Source organism: Fringilla coelebs (genome assembly GCF_963513975.1).
Source record: "Fringilla coelebs genome assembly, chromosome: 13".
Lineage (NCBI taxonomy): Eukaryota > Metazoa > Chordata > Aves > Passeriformes > Fringillidae > Fringilla > Fringilla coelebs.
The window spans coordinates 11536138-11553325 of NC_140039.1; the positions used below are offsets into that span (position 1 = coordinate 11536138).

General features: G+C 45.6%; 1 protein-coding gene across 3 annotated transcripts; it reads left to right on the plus strand.

Moving 5' to 3' along the window:
- Positions 1 to 409: 409 nt before the first annotated feature.
- Positions 410 to 16925, plus strand: TPRA1 (transmembrane protein adipocyte associated 1). Of its 3 annotated transcripts, none has more exons than XM_084214219.1 (11): positions 410 to 565; positions 4167 to 4369; positions 4516 to 4648; positions 6706 to 6792; positions 8330 to 8402; positions 9343 to 9422; positions 10509 to 10619; positions 11039 to 11099; positions 12185 to 12287; positions 12916 to 12996; positions 14052 to 16925. In XM_084214219.1, exons 2-11 carry the CDS (start codon positions 4179 to 4181, stop codon positions 14284 to 14286), a joined length of 1155 nt encoding a protein of 384 aa, XP_084070345.1. In that variant the 5' UTR covers positions 410 to 565; positions 4167 to 4178; the 3' UTR covers positions 14287 to 16925. The 3 variants fall into 3 exon arrangements, with proteins under 3 accessions (XP_084070345.1, XP_084070346.1, XP_084070347.1); XM_084214220.1 differs by having other exon boundaries at positions 412 to 581; XM_084214221.1 differs by having other exon boundaries at positions 412 to 565; positions 4170 to 4369.
- The last annotated feature ends 263 nt before the right edge of the window (positions 16926 to 17188 follow it).

Genomic DNA, 17188 nt, shown 5'->3' on the forward strand with positions numbered 1-17188 from the left:
ACATCCTGAGGCCGTACAGAACTCCGGCGGAGCTGTATCGTGCTGGCCGCCCGGAGCAGTGTGACGGTGGGTGCAGCACGGCAGAGCGCTCGTTCTGGGGTGGGATCGGGCTGGAAAGGAAAGCCGCCCTGCACCGGCAGAACCGAGACCGCCGGACCGGCCCAGCCCCGGGGTCACCTCCGTGCCCGCCGCCTCCGCTCTCCACCGGGCTGGAGACCCACAGGTGTGTGGGGGACGAGGCGCCTTTAAAGCGCGGCGGACCCGCCCCCTTAGTCCCGCCTCCCGGCCCTTTCTATTGGTTCGCTCCGCTATTTCTTTCGGGCCCTTTGACAGGACCCGCTCTCTGATTGGTCCAGCCGCGGACCTCTCGGGGACCGTCTCTCAATATCGCCCCTGGGGTCGGCCGATAACTCTCGGCTGTGGCGGCCGCGTCTCCGCTCGGCTGCGCGGCGCTGCGCTCCGGCCTCCCTTCAGCGACGCTCCCCGGCTGAGGGGAGCGGTAGGGCCGGGGCTGGGATGGCGGGGCCCGGACCCCGGGACTGAGCGGCGGCGGGAGCGGGGCTGGGTACGAACGGGGCCCGGTGGGTACGGGCGGAGCGGGGCCACGGGAGGGGGGCAGTGGGGAGGGAGGGAGGGAGGGAGCGACACTGCGGCGCCTGAGAGAGGGGCGGCGGGGCCGTGCTGCGCGGGGGCCGCGGGCCTCCGAGGGCCTCCTAGAGCCCCATGGCCGGAGCCTCCGGGGCACCCCTGGCCCGCTGAAGGCTGGGCTGGAACTGCAGCGGGGTCAGCTGTGCCTGTGAGACAGGCGGCGCCTCCTCGCCAGCCTGGAACCGAGGGACCGCGCTCTGCTACTTTCCTTGCGTGTTGTGCACCCGCCTTCCACAGGAATCAAAACCAAAACAGAAAAAACCCCGGGATATGTATTTCTGTAATCCACCTCTGGGCCATGGTTCTCTGTCTCTGAGGGTTTGGGCTTGTTGTTTATACTTCTGCTTTTGGTATTCTTCTTTGGTTTTTTTATCCCTCGTTGCAGTTCCTTTCTGCTTAAGCTTAGGTCAGAAGGAGATGTGAGAGTGAAACTGGAAGGGAGTGCCTCAATTACTGAGGGAAAATCGCTGTCTTAAAATCTAAGAGTGAAATGAAAAATGCAACTCTTATGACGAAAACAGAGGGTTGAAGTGATTTCTTAAAAAGGAAGAGAGAGCACCAAAAAAAAAAAAGGGGGTATTTTTTTTGGTCGTGGTGGGCTTGGTTTTGGGTTTTTTTGTTTTGGTTTGGTTTTTTTACTTGCATTGTTCTGGAGTATTTTTAAGCGTTTAAGTTGCTGAAGTAACAGTTATTTTATTTGAGCAGGGATCTGGTCAGTGCAGTTTTTATTGCACAAATACAGTATCTTAAGAAGCAGTCTTAATCCTATCATGATCTGTACTCAAGAGACTCTCTGATGCTGCTTGCAGAAAGACAGAAAAGTTTTGATTTTTTATTACAGGTGCAACTTGTACAGTTTGTAATTCACCTTTCTGTAAGTGGGCTTGGAAGGAACAGGCAATTGCCAGTGATGTGAGGTCTGAATTTCACTGAGCTCTGATATTGTTACAGTGCCATGATTCAAGGACCAATATGCGTTGGTGAGATAACATTTCCCTGAAGGTGCAGTAGCCCTTCCCAGTGCTCTGTCACTGCAGCCCAGGAATCCTGCCCATGTTCTTAGTCTGAATGCAGCTTGTTCAGGGCCTGGACTGAGGAATTGGCCTTCAGCAAATCAGCCTGACTTCATCTGGTGTGTAGGAAAACATGTTATTTTGTGTTCTGGCGTACAGAGCTGCCTGCTGGATGAAAAGGGGAGACCATGACAGTAGCGCTGGTTTCTTTCCAGGTGGCACTGGGGTGATTTTACCCCCCATGGGCTGGGCTGGCTGAAGCAGGCCATCCCATGGAGACAGGGTGTGGTGAGTGAGCTCTTGGATATGCTCAGCTGACAGGATTTTTTTAGGACTAGACAGGGCAAGGACAGTGTGCTGAAAGGAGCAGTATTGTTGATCCCTAGCTGGATCCTTTCCATCAATTCCTGGTCCTGTTGCTGTGGGATTTTTGCTGTTGATTTGGACAGGAGTGGGCCAGTTCTCCACATCCTTGCTGTAGGCCTTAGCTATTAGAAAAGCATGACCACAGTGCTGTCTGTCTGGTGACCCTGGCTGCCCTCTCTTATCACGTTGGATGTTCTGTTGCTCTGCTTTGTGTACACTTTATGTGGGGAGGAAGAATACAAGTACCAGGCTGTAGTGAGCAGCCTGGCTGAGAGGTGAGCTTGATTCTGCTTTGCCCTTTGAAACCTCGTGACTGGACTTCTGTTACATTTGGCCAACTCCTTTCCTTATCAGCAGCTGCTGTTTCGTGATAGTGGTGGCTTCTGGTGAAAAATAATGGAGCCTGCTTGTCCTTTTCATAAGTTGTTTTGCTAATGTAAATCTCTCTCAGCTTTATACTTGAGCTCTTTTCAGTGTGACAGGCAGATGGAATTCTTTGTCCCAGAAGAGCTACTAGGAGGTTGTGATGGTTCACAGTTGATAATGTTATTCTGCCTGTGGTCTGTGAGGTTCTTCTTTACTTTTCCCCAGCTTTTTAAAAAATCATGTAGAAATTTTTCTGTGCTGGAAAATGTGACTGTTCTTGACCTCAGCTCTACTGACATGTAGTGGTGTTACAGAGGAAGAGAACGGAGAAAAATTGTTCAGAGAAAAATTCTTCTCTTAGCAGTTCAGAGAAGTGAGTAGCTGGAGGGAAGAGAGGACATTTCCAGAGATCAGTTTGGAATGTGAGGGTCATTTGCTGGAACTTCTACTTAGAAGTAAAATTTTTTGGCCCAGGCTTTGCCTTCTTCGAGCAAAGCCGCTCCTTCCAGATCTGTGTGTTTATTTACTGTGATGCCTCTCGTGCAGCACAGCATACAGTAGTCACAAAAGAAAATCCCAGCTCAGGCAGTATCTCTCAGCAGGGCTGAATCAAAGGGAAGGTTTGTTGGCTGAGGATGGGATGATTCCCTTGCCCCTTAGAGAAACCGAGAAGAGCGTCAGCCTCTGAAGAGAAAGAGCCTATGACTGACGGTCTCAAGCGAGTCTCTGAAGAAGGTGCTACTGAGCTCTGAAAGCTCAGCAGATGACACAGGGCTGTGCTGTTGCTTTCCAGCTTGTGACTCACTCAGAACCTCTAAGGGAAAATACCTTCTGAGCCCTGTCATGGGGGCTGTCAGTTTTCACCACGCAAGTCAGGACTGGAGTCAAACAGGGAGAATTTTTAAAAAATAAATCCTGGATTAGCTATAACACACAGACTGCTCAAGTGCTGTCCCTGGCAATGTGCATCTTTAAGGTGTTGGCTGTCAGAGATTTATCATTTCTGCATCTGTGGGTTGTCTATGATCTCTCCTTTGGGGATTGTCAGGAGGGGTGATTGGACCCTGTGTTTGTATTCAGCTTGTAGCTACTGAAGTACCTTAACAGTCAGGGTTCTTTAGGGTGGGAAGAGAGTTGCTCAAAAATAGAATTGTTCTGGTGTCTTGCAGAGAGTTAGAAAAAGAATGCTGCGTGTTGGTTTTTGCCAGTGTTGGGTTTGAAAGGTAAAGACTGTACAGTTCTTTTAGGTGGGTGTATGTGAGGCACTCCTTGCTCTCAGACTTCAGAGTTGGTAACAGCAATGGGGTTTTAGGAGGGACCTTCATCCTTTCTTTGGGGTATGAAATCAAATTATTGACTGTCACTTCTTGACCTTGGTACCAAGAATAAATATCCTGGTAAAGTAGGGTTTTTGTCTCTATCTGATGATGTCATACATTGCTGTTGAGTCTTGATTTCTTCTAGGAATCTGCTGAAGCTCAAAGAATGACAAAATTCAATCCCGTATAGCACCATTTGAAGGTGCTTGTTACTCTGATATCAAAGTGTGGTTTTGTACTGACCGCCCTAATGGCTGTGTGCAGACTTAAGGCAGGTGGCATTTCATTGTGTACTGCAGTCTTTTACATGATGATAATTGGCTGTACGAAGCAGGAAGCAGTTGTGCAGGGGCTTAATGTCAAGGATGTGTTTTTTTAGCTGTGACTCACAACTGATTTAATATTGCTTTTTTCCCTCTGCTGTGGTTGTCTTGCTCTGTTTGATCTGGACCAGAAGGCGGACAGGATGTTCCAGTCCATGATGTCTGTGATGACATTCTCTGTGTCTGACAACATCACACATTCGACTGCCCTGGTGACGGCGCTGGATAATGTGACAACTCTCTCCCCAATGACAACGCATGTGATCAACGACACCAACATCACCGTGCCGCACAAGTGCCTGCTGTTGCTCTATGAAGACATTGGAAAGTCCAGGTGAGTTGGAGGAAATGGTCTGATCCTGGACCAAGGAAAAGAGCTTTGTTTGTTTCTCAGTTTGATTGAGAAGGGACCGGGGCTGGTGCCTCCCTTTCTAGGGGCTGAAGATCAGGGATAAAACCTGTGTTATTTACTTTTTGCAGAGTCCGCTACTGGGATCTCCTGCTCCTGGTTCCCAATGTGCTTTTCTTTATGTTTCTTCTCTGGAAGCTGCCCTCCGCCAGGGCCAAAATCCGGGTCACTTCCAGCCCAATCTTCACTACATTCTACATACTAGTGAGTACCACTGTGCCTTTGAACTGAGTGTTATTTTTATTATCACTCATGAACAATATCACTGAACTAGTGGAGAGAGCCTAGAGCAACTCTTGCAGGGATAAAATCTGCTTTCTCTACCTAGTTGAAGGTGTACTACAGGAAGTTGACATTTTTTTTCACAGTTTGAATTAAGCTTTTAATAGGTTCTGGGGCCAGATCTGCTGGATTTTGTTCTCCTGTAATGACTTCACTTTTTCCTTTTCCTTTTTTCTTCTTTTCTTGCTTTGATGTCTTGGAATGTAGTATCTTATGCTTTCTTTGCTCCTTGCACTAAGTAGCATGGGACACAAACCCAGCTTTCCATTGAGGTCGTGAAAGGAGAATAATTTATGTCAAATTGTTGAAAAGCTTGGTCATCTGCTGGAGAAAATGGTTATGTGACAGTGTTCTGGTTAGTCTGGGAAAGCAAAGCAAGGCATTCACTTACCACTTTCCCTGGGCAGGCAGGTGTTTAGCTGTTTCCAGGAAAGCAGGGTTCCATCACATGTAATGGTTACTAGGGGAAGGCAAACACCATTACTCTGAAAGTCTTTTCCTTCCTCCTTCTTCCTGTCTTTATGTGCTGAGCATGATGCCATATGGGGTATTTCTTGGGCCAGCTGTCCACTCTTAACTTGTGCACCTCCAGCCAACTCGTTGCTGGAGTGGGATGAGAGGCAAAAAATGTCTTGCATTTTGTGTAAGTGCAGTGCAGCAGTAATGAAAACATTTGTGTTATTAACATGGTTTTCAGCACAAAAATCCCAAACACAGCCCCATAGCAGCTACTGTGAAGGAAATTTCCTCTATCCCAGCCAAATCCAGCACACAGTCTTAGAGGAAAATGCTTTAACTCGGTTTCATACTCATTTCTTCAGTATGTTATTGGAAAATGAGGATGGAAGTGTCTTCTGTGAGGTCTTCCTTTGGATTGACTGTTTGTCATGTTCTAGGGGAATGCTTTCTGTGGAGCTGGTGATTAATGTGGAGTTAAGATTGGTAAAAGTCTCTGCCTGCTTAGAGAGGAAACAAAAAGATGTGTGTTCCTCTCCAATGAGCTGTTGCAGCTCTGGAACACCATTATATGCAGGGACCCATGTTTTTTGTCAGTGTTTTGTCATGGAGTTTTCCACTCCAGGGGGGATTGTCGTATTCTCTGTTGCCATTGCTGTCCCTTCTTCCTCTAAGAAAGAGAAACTCATCTGCAGGCCATTTATTGGTTGTTTCCATTCTGCAGCCACCTTGGAATCAGCTTGGACTCTTGGTTCTCTGATAGGTTTGGCTGTCTCATACCTTCACCATTAGGATCAGAGTGACATTTAGAGAATTTTATCTGGAAAACTCCACTTTCTTAGAGTGTAAGTCTGCACAGTGGAGTGTAGATACATCCAACTGAGCTCTTAATTGCATAGTATGGCTGTGACAGCACAGGGAAACTGAGCCTCATGAGCTGGCACGCTTCAATGGTATGTGAAGTTGGGGATCTCTGTATTGCACTGTGCAGCTGGGTAAGATGTTTTGAAGCTGGTGGCTGCAGGTGACTTTTCCTCTGCATTCCTGAGCATTGTTAGTACAGAGTGAGAGAACTGCAGGTTTAGTTTTGCCACAACTGTGTAGTGTGGTATTGAGTGGTTTCTGTTATCTGATATGATTGGTTTAGTCAGACATACCAACCACTTGGTTTTGTAATTCAGAGGTTTTATAATGTTTTTTCTGTCTGTTTCTTTTTCTCCTCCCCTGCTCCAGTGGAATGAAGGGAAGACTAAAGATACTGTTGTAAAGATTGGGTGAAGAACTCTTCAGAGCTTAAACTGATGGTTTAGACAATTGTTCCTTCCTAAATTCCAAGGCACTGCTCCTATCTAATGGGTCTGAGGAGTCTTTTTCAGGAAATTAACTCTAGTCTGCTGCAGGAAATTCTTAGTACACATTATCAGCCTGGAAAGCTGCCCTGAAAGTGGCGTTCCAAAAGGGTTTCTGATCGCTACTGCATATGTGCCTTTTGACATGAGCTCACTTTTGCTCTTTTTTTGCAGGTATTTGTGGTGGCTTTAGTTGGCATTGCCAGAGCTGTTGTCTCCATGACTGTGAGCGCCTCTGATGCTGCCATGGTTGCTGACAAGGTAGGTGCAACAGTGACATTAGAGGCTGTGCCTTGTAAACTTCTGGTCACAGAAATCTACTCTGGCTTCCCTCTTATGTGTGTACAAGAGGAATGTGCTTTTTTTGCAGTACTGTTAGGTATGTGTGCATTGGAATCCTGTTTTGATAGCTGGATCTAAATCATCATGACATCCAGGATGGTAAAACAATGGATTTCCTAAAATAGACACACAAATTGTGGCAGCAAAAGTTTCCTGTTACAGGGATTAAATGAGGTAAACATTCAGATACATTTACAAGAGGTAAACATTCAGATACTTTTAAAGGATAGGCAAGACCTGGCCTTTGTTACTCTTGCAGTATTCCAGTGGCTCTTTGAAAATGTTGAAGTTTTTGTATTGTATGCAAATAAAACCAACTTCCCCTTTGAGACTGACACCTGAACATCCTTGCCTGTTCCTTTGTAGTAATTTGACTTGTAGCAAAATTTTACTTAAAACAAAAAGCTCTGCAGTGCTTGAGCTGTTAGAGGAGTTACCTACAGAGTACAGTTGTTTGGGCTTAATTCTCTGGGATCAGTGTGGTTTCCTTGCTTATCCCTTTAATCTTACTGTCAGAGCATTGTGCTGAGCTGCTGTTGCAAGTGGCTGGATGTTTGTAGCATTTTTCATTCACCTCTGTCCAGCAGATGTAGGTCCAGGACTTGAATTATGAATTAAGAGGTGGGAAGGTGTTTTTCTTCAGCTATGGTGTTGCTGCTAAGTGTAACAACTGGGAAATCATGTAGCAAGACAGATACTCTGACAGTTTTTTCTGTAAACATGTCCAATTCTGTTTCTTTTGTGTTCTCTTATTTATATGCACACATACTGTGTATTTGCTGGGATTAGAAGTGTCTTATAAAATGCTTCTTAAAATATTACATATCTTCATGAGAGTACCAGTCACTGTTCAGAGATAAAGGGTTAATAAGGCAGAATCTGGGTGCTTGTTCTAGGTTTGGCACTGATTTATTGCACGACTCCCTGAAAAATTGCCTCACCTGCTTTTTATTGGTCTTGTTTCACCATATAAAACATGAGGTTGCCAATGACAGGCTGGAATGGGGGGTGCTTTTTACTTGAATATGCTTTAGATTTATGGACCAGTAGCTTTGGAAGAGGGCAGAATACAGAGTTTGTTCAGGCAGATCTACTACTTTAAGAACTGGCCTTGTTTAATATTTTACTTTTGAGGTCATCATGGACTTGTGCTCTTTGGGAGCACAGCAGCAAGAGCACATCTGAAACAAGTGACAAATCCTCAACTGAGACAAACCATGGCCACTTCCTCTCTGTAAAGCTGCTGTTTGCTCGTTCCCACACGACTGTTCTGTTCCACAGGCAGGAACAGGGCAGGGAACAAGCATGTGATCAGTATCCCTACAAAGCATGAGAAGGGTTTGTGGAAATGACTAGCCATTCAGAAGCTGTTATCCCCTGGAGTTCTGCTTTATCAACTTCAAACTGGTTCCTGGCTTCATCTAATCATGTTTATCTGGTCTCTGTTATCCCTCAGATCCTGTGGGAGATCACAAGGTTCTTCCTTCTGGCGATTGAACTGAGTGTGGTGATCCTAGGCCTTGCCTTTGGTATGTGTCAGGAGTGCTGTGATTGTTTCCTGTTGCCTTTCCTTCCACAAAGGTTGCATTTGTAAGTTTATGGTGATGCTGATTGTATAAAGTGAAGAGGCTATAGAATAAATACAAAGGGCAAATTGTGGGGATTTAGTTAGAAGTGGCTGAAGGCCTCATTATACTTAGAGATCTATGGTTTGTGTGATTTAAGGGTTTATATGTGCTTGGTTTGTCCTGCACTCATATGATGGAGAGTACAGCTTAGGTAAAATTTTTATGCCAAGATCAACAGTCTGATCTTTGCTTCAAGCTCATTTTGTGTAAGACAGTCCTGTTGGGGGTCCTTCTATCCCCTTCATCCCATCCTTAATTGGTTTGATCCATCCTGGTTGCATTCAAATGCTTTCTCTTCAAATTTTCAGTTATGCAAGTGAAAATGCCTCTCCCTGTGGGTCAGAGGTAGAGGAGAGGGTGGGTGTCACTGTGGCATGTGTCAGTGGGACACATGAGCAGTGCATTTTTCATCTTTTGAGGGCTCATAGAATAATTTAGATTGGAAGGGGCTTTGGAAATTGCCTACTTTCGTATATTCCAGTACAGATTTCTCTACCTCAGCCTTCTATCAACTCTTCTCCCTGAGAAGCAGCTTTATAACATCTCAGTGTACTTGATGCTGGAGTAATTACTTTTTTTCCTTTCCTGTGACCCCAGCAGAAGGACTTAGTTGTTTTCTCTTAGTGTGGACAGGAGGAAAGCAAGTTAAAATCTGTTGTTTTGTAAATATAATTTTTGCCTGTGAAAGGCTCAACTCTCCAAATGGGTTTTAGTGAGCTTTTAACCTTCCCTTGAAGGCCTCTGGAAATAAAAGTGTTTTCCTTTATTGCTTCTGAAAGGAACTGTTTTTAACCAGTGCTGGGATTACATCCTGAGTCATTTCTATACCCCATAATTACAGGTCACCTGGAGAGCAAGTCGAGCGTGAAACGTGTGCTGGCAATCACCACTGTGCTGTCTCTGGCATATTCTGTCACCCAGGTGAGTACACTGAAGCAGAAGAATTTGCAAAAGAAGGAACTTTGTTTGAAGTTAAGCAGTTAAGTATGTGACCCCTATCTGAAAGTGGCAGCTTTGCTCTTTAGATGAGGTTTTGGAGGAAGACTGAATGCTTGTGGCAGTGTATAAGCAGATAGTATCTGCATGTCTACTTTACTGCATAAATAGCTCAGGTAAGGTGAAGAAATGAGTTTTGGATGGATTGCATTGTTCAGTGAATCTGGGAACAAGAGTGAGGTTTTCCACACCTGAGCCACAAGTTCTGGACCTGGCCTCAAGGGCCATGAAAACCATGTGCTTCCCAAGTAAGGGCAGTGCAGTGCCATTGTCTGCTGGCTCTTTGAGAGCTGAGGGCTCTTGCTTCTCTTCAGTTTAGCAGCTGCCTTGCTGGCTCAGTTTATTAGGCATGTCTTCATGTCCCTGAACAATGCAATCTGTGTCTGGGTTCATTCTCCTCCTCAGCATGTCAGTGGTCAGCCCATGTCTCTATACTCAGGGCAGTGCCAGAATAACACACAGAGCTTTGTTCTGGGACCAAGCTCTTGGCTGCAGAGGCAGTGAGCTGATCATTACCACATGATAAAGCTGGAGGAGCCTCATAAAATATCAAGTGTTGGAGCTATATCTGGGTTCAGTAGTGCTTACAAGCTCTTTGCTCTCCACTGTCTATCTGGGTAACTCCTAAACAAGACAGTGTCCTTTCCCAAGCTGACTGTATTCTGGATGTTTCAGCAGAAAGGTCTACTTTAAAGATGGAAATGAAGCCCTTGGTCTGTTTTAGACAGAAAAGTGCTTGCATCCTCTGTCCACCTCAGTCTCTCTTCTGTAATGTCACTGGTGCCAGTTTCCTGCAGATGTAGATTCCTGCCATGCTTTCTCCTCAGTTCTTGTCTTCAGTTTCTTCCTATTCTGTGTATCTTGGTCTGGGCAAGGCTTGGTTGGGTTGGGGGTGGGGGGCAGGCCAGCTGCTTTCTGGACTTCTTTGAGCAGAGTGTCCCTTGCCCAAGTGTGCATTTAAGTGAGGGTACAGCTTGTAACAGGACCATGTTGGTGCCACTTGTCTCCTAGGGCACCCTAGAAATCCTGTACCCTGATGCCCACCTCTCAGCAGAAGACTTCAATATCTATGGCCATGGTGGGAGACACTTTTGGCTTGCCAGCTCCTGTTTCTTCTTCCTGGTAAGTACTGGGAATGTTTTATGCACTCTGATAGCTTCTTTGTACTTTCTAAATGGAGCAAGGAGGGTGATCTCAGTACAATAATGCCCTAATCCCCCTCCTGCCTCCTGCAGCACAACATGGATGCTTCTCATGTGGTGGGGAAGCTGAAGCAATAAAGGTGCAGTGGGAGTGGTGGAAGCTGTATTCAGCTGTATTCCAGCTGAGCTCAGGTGTTCCTCCCTCCTGTGTTTCTCAGCTGTTTTGTGCTGATGGGTCAGAGTTGTGGGGCCTTCAGTCTGTACTGTGTTTAATGTTAAGGGTTTATGCCTCTGCCCTGAGACATGTAGGGAGTACATAATACCACACACCATCCCTACAAAGATTGCTGAGTTGAGTTGCCAAGCAGCCATGGAACTGTTGGTTCTTTATCTCAACAGGTTTATTCCTTGGTGGTGATTCTTCCAAAAACTCCTCTGAAAGACCGGATTTCTTTGCCCTGTAGGTAACTGTTGTGTTTTCCATAGTATAGACGGATACAGCATCAGGATAAAGCATAGATGGGAGTAGAAGGTTCCTGTGTGTACTTGTGCTGCAGATGCATTCCATGTCTCAGAGTTTAGATAACATGGCAAAGGACTGATAACTTATCCCTAGAAAAATTAGTATGTCGTGTCTTTTGGAGAGCAGAGTAAGAGCAGTTATACTGCTACTTTAGTAGCTAAACAATTACGTTAAGAAAACAAGACCTACTGCTCAGTTAATGATACAGGTATAATGTAAATATATGATCTTCTGAGAGCCTTAAGAAATGGCTTCTTAATAACAGCTTCCTTTGAAATGCACACATGATGTTAAAGTGTGTGTGCTAGTCATCCCCTGGGAAGGGAAGGCTAAGTAGGAGATGCTCAAAAAATTTTATCTGGGCTTCTACTTTTGTAAGTAAATGCTTCTGTTTGTTTGTTTTTTGCTGTTGTTGCAGAATATCTGCAGCTCTTGAATAAACAGAAGCTGTTATTAAGATGTTTGTAAGCTCTTATTAAGCTTATTACTGTTATTAAGCTCTTCTCTACCTAGTGTTGACATTGCTGTGTGGGTATCTTGAGGGAGGGGGTATGTATGTCACATGTCACAGGCACAGGTCCTGGGCCTGATCTGCCTGGTGTGCAGCATACCCTGCTGCTCCTGTTGAGGTCTCCTGAGCAGTTTTACTAGTGCTGTACATTGGAATGGCACAGCTTCTTGTTCGGCTGGGTTGTTTTTGTTTAGTTTTCCTTGCAGTCAGTTATGTGACTGACACTGGTTCCAGATGCTTGCAAATTAAATCTTTGCATGTGTTGCTATAACTTTGCTCTCAAAATCCATCCTGTGTGTGCATATACACATGCAGGAGGGTATGGTTTAGTCCATTTTACCACCATCAATCCTGCCAGCATGGGATAGGAAAACGCAATCTTAGTTCTACAGCAGCTCTTAGAGACAAGTTGGTAAGAAGCTTCTGTTGGATTTGGTATTTCCATCAAACAGATTTCCATGGGGCTGGTCTTTGAGCTTGAGCTTCATGTGTGTCTATGTCTTTCCCACAGCCAGGAAGAGTTTTTATATTTATGCTGGCATTCTGGCACTGCTGAACCTGGTGCAGGGCCTGGGCAGTGCCCTCCTCTGTGTGGATATCATAGAAGGACTGTGGTATGTACCCTGGGGGAGGAGGTCTGCAGCCCTGGATCTTGTGTTGTATCTGAGTGTCCTTTAACACTACCTCTCCCAAAAAAACAAACCTATGGTGTGTTCCTAAGAAGGAATAAACCTGTTGGTTCTGGTTTGTGCCCAAAGACCTCAGGGCAGGTCAGGAAATCGGGAAACTCCCCAGTGGAGAGGTTGTGGAGCTGCATGTGCTGCAGTTGTCTTGAGTGGAGTGAGAGTAATAATGTGAGTCCACTGATGTCTGGCCATTAGTAGGTAATAAGAGAGGAAATTGTCTGTTTGTTAGAAATATGTTAGAGACTCCCTTATAGCTGCAGTCTCATTCTGCAGCGATCAGTGACTCACATCTGTGAGTCAAAATTGGGAGTACTGGGACTGCTCTTGGTCAGACCTTGGGTTTTGGCACAGTTCCCCTGAGTGTCTAGGAGCAGTGACATATGTTGATGACCATGGTGGTTACTTTGCATCAGTTTCAATTTGTTTAGCATGATTTTTCTTGATCTCTGGCCACTTTGGAGGGAAATTGGATTCTTTGGGAGGATGTGAGTGGTGTTACCCAGCTGTATTGTGCTTGAGTACTAAATCCCTTCATGTTCCCTTCTGTTGTTGACAGCTGTGTTGATGCTACCACGTTCCTTTACTTCAGCTTCTTTGCACCTCTCATCTATGTGGCATTCCTGAAAGGCTTCTTTGGGTGAGTAGCCAGGAACAGGAGTTTAGATGGGTATATATTGTCATTTAAGTGTTTTGCACTTGGGCTCTCTCAATCTGTACAATAAAGACAGCAACTAGAATGCCAGTTAGAGAACCAGTCTTAATTTCTGCCTTGGAAGAATTTCTGTGACCTGGGGCTGCTCACTTCTATGCAAGGATCCTTTGTATGCAGAGCTGATGGCTGGATTCCTCACACATTTCAGAGGATCACTTCTTCAGCATCATTTACAGTACAGAGCTTTTCTGCTGAAGTTGATAGCTAAATGCTTAATGAGGAATTGGGTCCTGGGAGCTTAAACGGTGTTCTGGGTAGGTTTTGGGGTAAATTTGTAGAAAGGATGAGGGAGTTCAGTAACTGTTTGGCTGAGGACTCTTATCATGGGCGGGCCCCGAGCTCGCTCGTGAAGGGCCCTGGGAAGGTCGATTCTCAGGCCGCGGTCTCCACCGTGTGGCCACTCGCAGGAACTGCACCTTGGCGGGAAAACAAGTGGTTTAGTGTAAGCTCTAGTATTTGTTGGTCATTACTGAGAAACAGCAGGCTTCAAAATAACTAAGAAGATAGTGCTTTTAAAATATAAAAATATACCTCTGCATCCCTTTGAAATTAGAAGGGAACATTGTCTGGAGTTCAAGATGAAAACTGCTGATCTACAAGTGTTTGTGTTTTGGTTTTCATGAGATACACGGGTAGAACTTGAAGTGTACTCCTGTTCTGACTCATTTTTGTGTCTGTAGCCAGGCTGCTGTGGAGTTCAGTAAGGTTCAGATGCTGTTGCCCTCAGTAATTCAAAGCTCCCAAAGATGAGAATTCTTCCCACATAGAGTCAGGATTTTTATTTCTCTTAAGTGACTTCATCCAAAGCTTAATTTAGCATTACTTTATGGCAATTACTCTGCCACAAATTTCTAGACCAAAAGCTCATTTAAAGAGTGTTTGAGGTCTGAATGCACAATTTCAATGAGTTTCAGTTTAAGGATAGGTAGCTGTGATACCCTGTTGGTAAAACATGCATTTTAAATCTTTCATCACTCCAGGTCTGAACCGAAGATCCTTTTCTCCTACAAGTGTCAGGTGGATGAACCTGAGGATGTGGATGTGCACCTACCCCACCCTTATGCTGTTGCCAAGAAGGAAGGAATGGATGCTGGGTTCTACTCAAGCACTCAGATTGACACCACAGCCTACCTGGATGATGTGGCCTCTATGCCATACCACGTGGGCAGCATCAACAGCATAGACAGTGACCGTTGGAAATCCATCAATGCCTGAGGCAGGGCACCTGAATCACATGATGCCTCATCTTTCCTTCCAAACTCCCTGATACCACAGCTCTTAGGATGTCCACTGGAAATCTGTCCTTGGCTACCTGCCATGGCTCTTCTCTTGTCCTTAGGATTTCCAGCACCTATCGTGGAACTAAGCTGGCAGCCCAAACCCTTTTGGGAAGAACACTTTCTGTTGCTACATGAGAGCAATGTAGAGCGGTTTTGTTCATAAACCTTTAAACACTGAACTTTCCTGATCTTCCATGTTCCAGATGTGAATATGACCCAGAAGATACCCCTGGCTGGCACCTCTTCCTTTTCAGTGACTGAAAGCACTTTTTTCTCACTTAGAGCAATGGTGTTTAGGGTTGAGGGTGCTGATTTGACTGCTGTATTGTACATATATAGAAAGATTTTGGTGGTTGAAACCAAAGATGATCTTCCTGGGCTAAGCAGCATGGCTGCCTGCATCTTGCCAGAATGCAACAGCACAGGTGGTGATAGTGTCTGATGAGGGAAGCTGGTCACTGGGGCTCACCCTTGGTTTCAGCTAACACTGTTGTAAATTGTGAGTTGGAGTTGCTAGTGGTTAAAAGGAATGCTCTCTGTGTATGGGGAAAAGAGGTAGGAAGTGGAATGAGCTGTTTGTTCTCTATGCCCAGAGAACATTTGGTGAAGACTAGTAGGCCACAGCATGGATGTGAAGTGAGTGAACAGTAGGGAGACAGAAGGACAAACAGTGCTGCTGTCTAGTGGAGCTGAAGGAGCTGTGAGCCGGTCTCTGGAGGCTGTAGTGCTGTGCATTTGAGCTCACAGGAAAATCTAAGTAACAGCACTGAATCAGGGCTGTGTTTCAGGAGTAAAACCTTTGAGGTAGGTGTGTTTTCCATGTGCACCCTGCTTCATGGCTTTGGCAGGGGCTCGGGGAGTGCTGTGAAGGAGGAAGGTGACTCTGCAGATGAAGGCTCCAGAGACATTCAGGTGCTTGAGGCAGAGTAGAAGCCTTTGATGAGTCTGAGCTGTCAGAATTTAGTGACTGGAAACTCAAACACCTTAGGTGTGCTAGAATCAAGCTGGCTGGTGTGCTGCAGTGGAGAGCAGTGAGAGGTGGATGTATCTCTGGCAGTGTCCTCCTCTTACATTGCAGTTCAGATCTCTGGACTGCTGCTGGTCTGAGTAAGTTTTATGGCTCAATATGTTGAAAATGCTTATGTGCATGTGGGGAGCAGTCCTTTCCAAGACTTCCTGGAACTTCTTATTAACCTCTTCATGCTGGAAGAGGGACCCCTGTTGTCTGAGCTGTCTGGCATGCGGTTTCAAGCATGGTGTTCCAATCCAGCAACTGTTCATATAAAGGCTGCATCAGTCTGGTTTCTGGGATATCCTGTGCTTTCCAAGGGTGAAGATGTGTATTCCTTTAGATTTGAGGGTGCTTTCCTACCTGAGTCCTCGAGGTAGGTGGAGATCTGCTGTAAGCAGCTTTCCATTAGGGATAGTAGAAAGAGGGAATCTGCAGTGTTTGGGGACTGTGTGAATCTCACTGCTGTTCCTGAAGAATACGGAGGTAAGAGTTAGCAAGGTGCAGTGTGGAGGTGCTGGTTTGGATCATTAGCAAGTAGAGGATGGTGTTTGCTACGAGGTGTTCCCACCACAGGGAAAGAAAACGTGGGTAAGAACATGAAATTCATATTGGTTGCCAAAACTATGCAGGCCTTTGCTTATCCTATTTTGTTAATGAGCAATGCAGCTTCTCTGTCTGCCTGGGTACTTTGCCCTGCAGGCCTCTAAGTAGCACTGGCACCTTGAAAACAAACAGTGCCCCAACCCCTCACCCCCCTTTTTTATTTTTATTTTATTTACTTCTGGGGGAAAAAAGGCTTCCATCTGTCTGTGTGCTAGAGGTGAGTAGTTTCTTGTAGGTCACAGCCTGTCACATTTCCATTTCATGCAATGACTGCAAGGGCTGGATGAGGAGCTGGCCAAGTCAGCCCTTGTCACGTTAGAGAAGTGTTCCATGTGCTCTGTCACTGCTGTCAGTCAGCCTGAGCCACACTGGGCTGCTTGCTGTAAAAGGGATGGATGATGTGCTGCCTGAATTGCTGTGCTGCTGCTCCTAATGCTGCTTACAACTCTGATCCTGAGCTGCTGTTGGTTAGAAAGGGTTGGGGAGCCTGCAAAGCTTCCCTGGGCCTTGGACAGACTCAAGAGAGATGAAGATTTCCATGCAGTTGAGAAATAAAGGAGCAACTGGTTTTCCATCCCAAGGAGTATTTGTTGACTTTCAACACCCTGAGTGAAAGGAATTACCTTCCCTCCTTGGTGATGTGAAGAGCCTGTTATGAATTTGCCTTTTTTACCATCTGAATTCAGTGCTGAAGGATCACCTGTGCAGGTTGTCAACATCCATCCTGTCCTTTGCTGGCAGGACTCCAGTATTTCTGGAATGTCCCATGTTCTGCTGCTGAGGAGCTTCTGCACTAGGTCCTGGACTGACCTTCCTCCTGTTATGTATTTATGTATATAAATCTTTGGGCCATCTTAAAGTGGTTCTTGAGCAAAGTGTGTTATGTGTTGGGGGTGGTAAAAAGAGAGAAAATATAGAATAAATGTATATTTTTGTTTGTAAAATAAATAAAATTAAGTTTGGCATAAGTGGTCATGCTTTATTTCTCAAATGAGACATATTGGGGAGGAAAAATAACTTGAAGATTTAAAAAAAAAAAATTGCAGAAAGGTGTGTGCACAGGTGTGATGTGGTTTTGTTTCCCTTTGCCAGCTGTCCTCCCTGGATCTTTGCAGGTGATGTCTGCCACCTGGCTGGGAGTGTGCACCTGGAAAGGCCTAGGGAAGGATGACAGGAATAATCACAGTTATGGAAATACTTCTGGAGGAGTAATCACATGGTT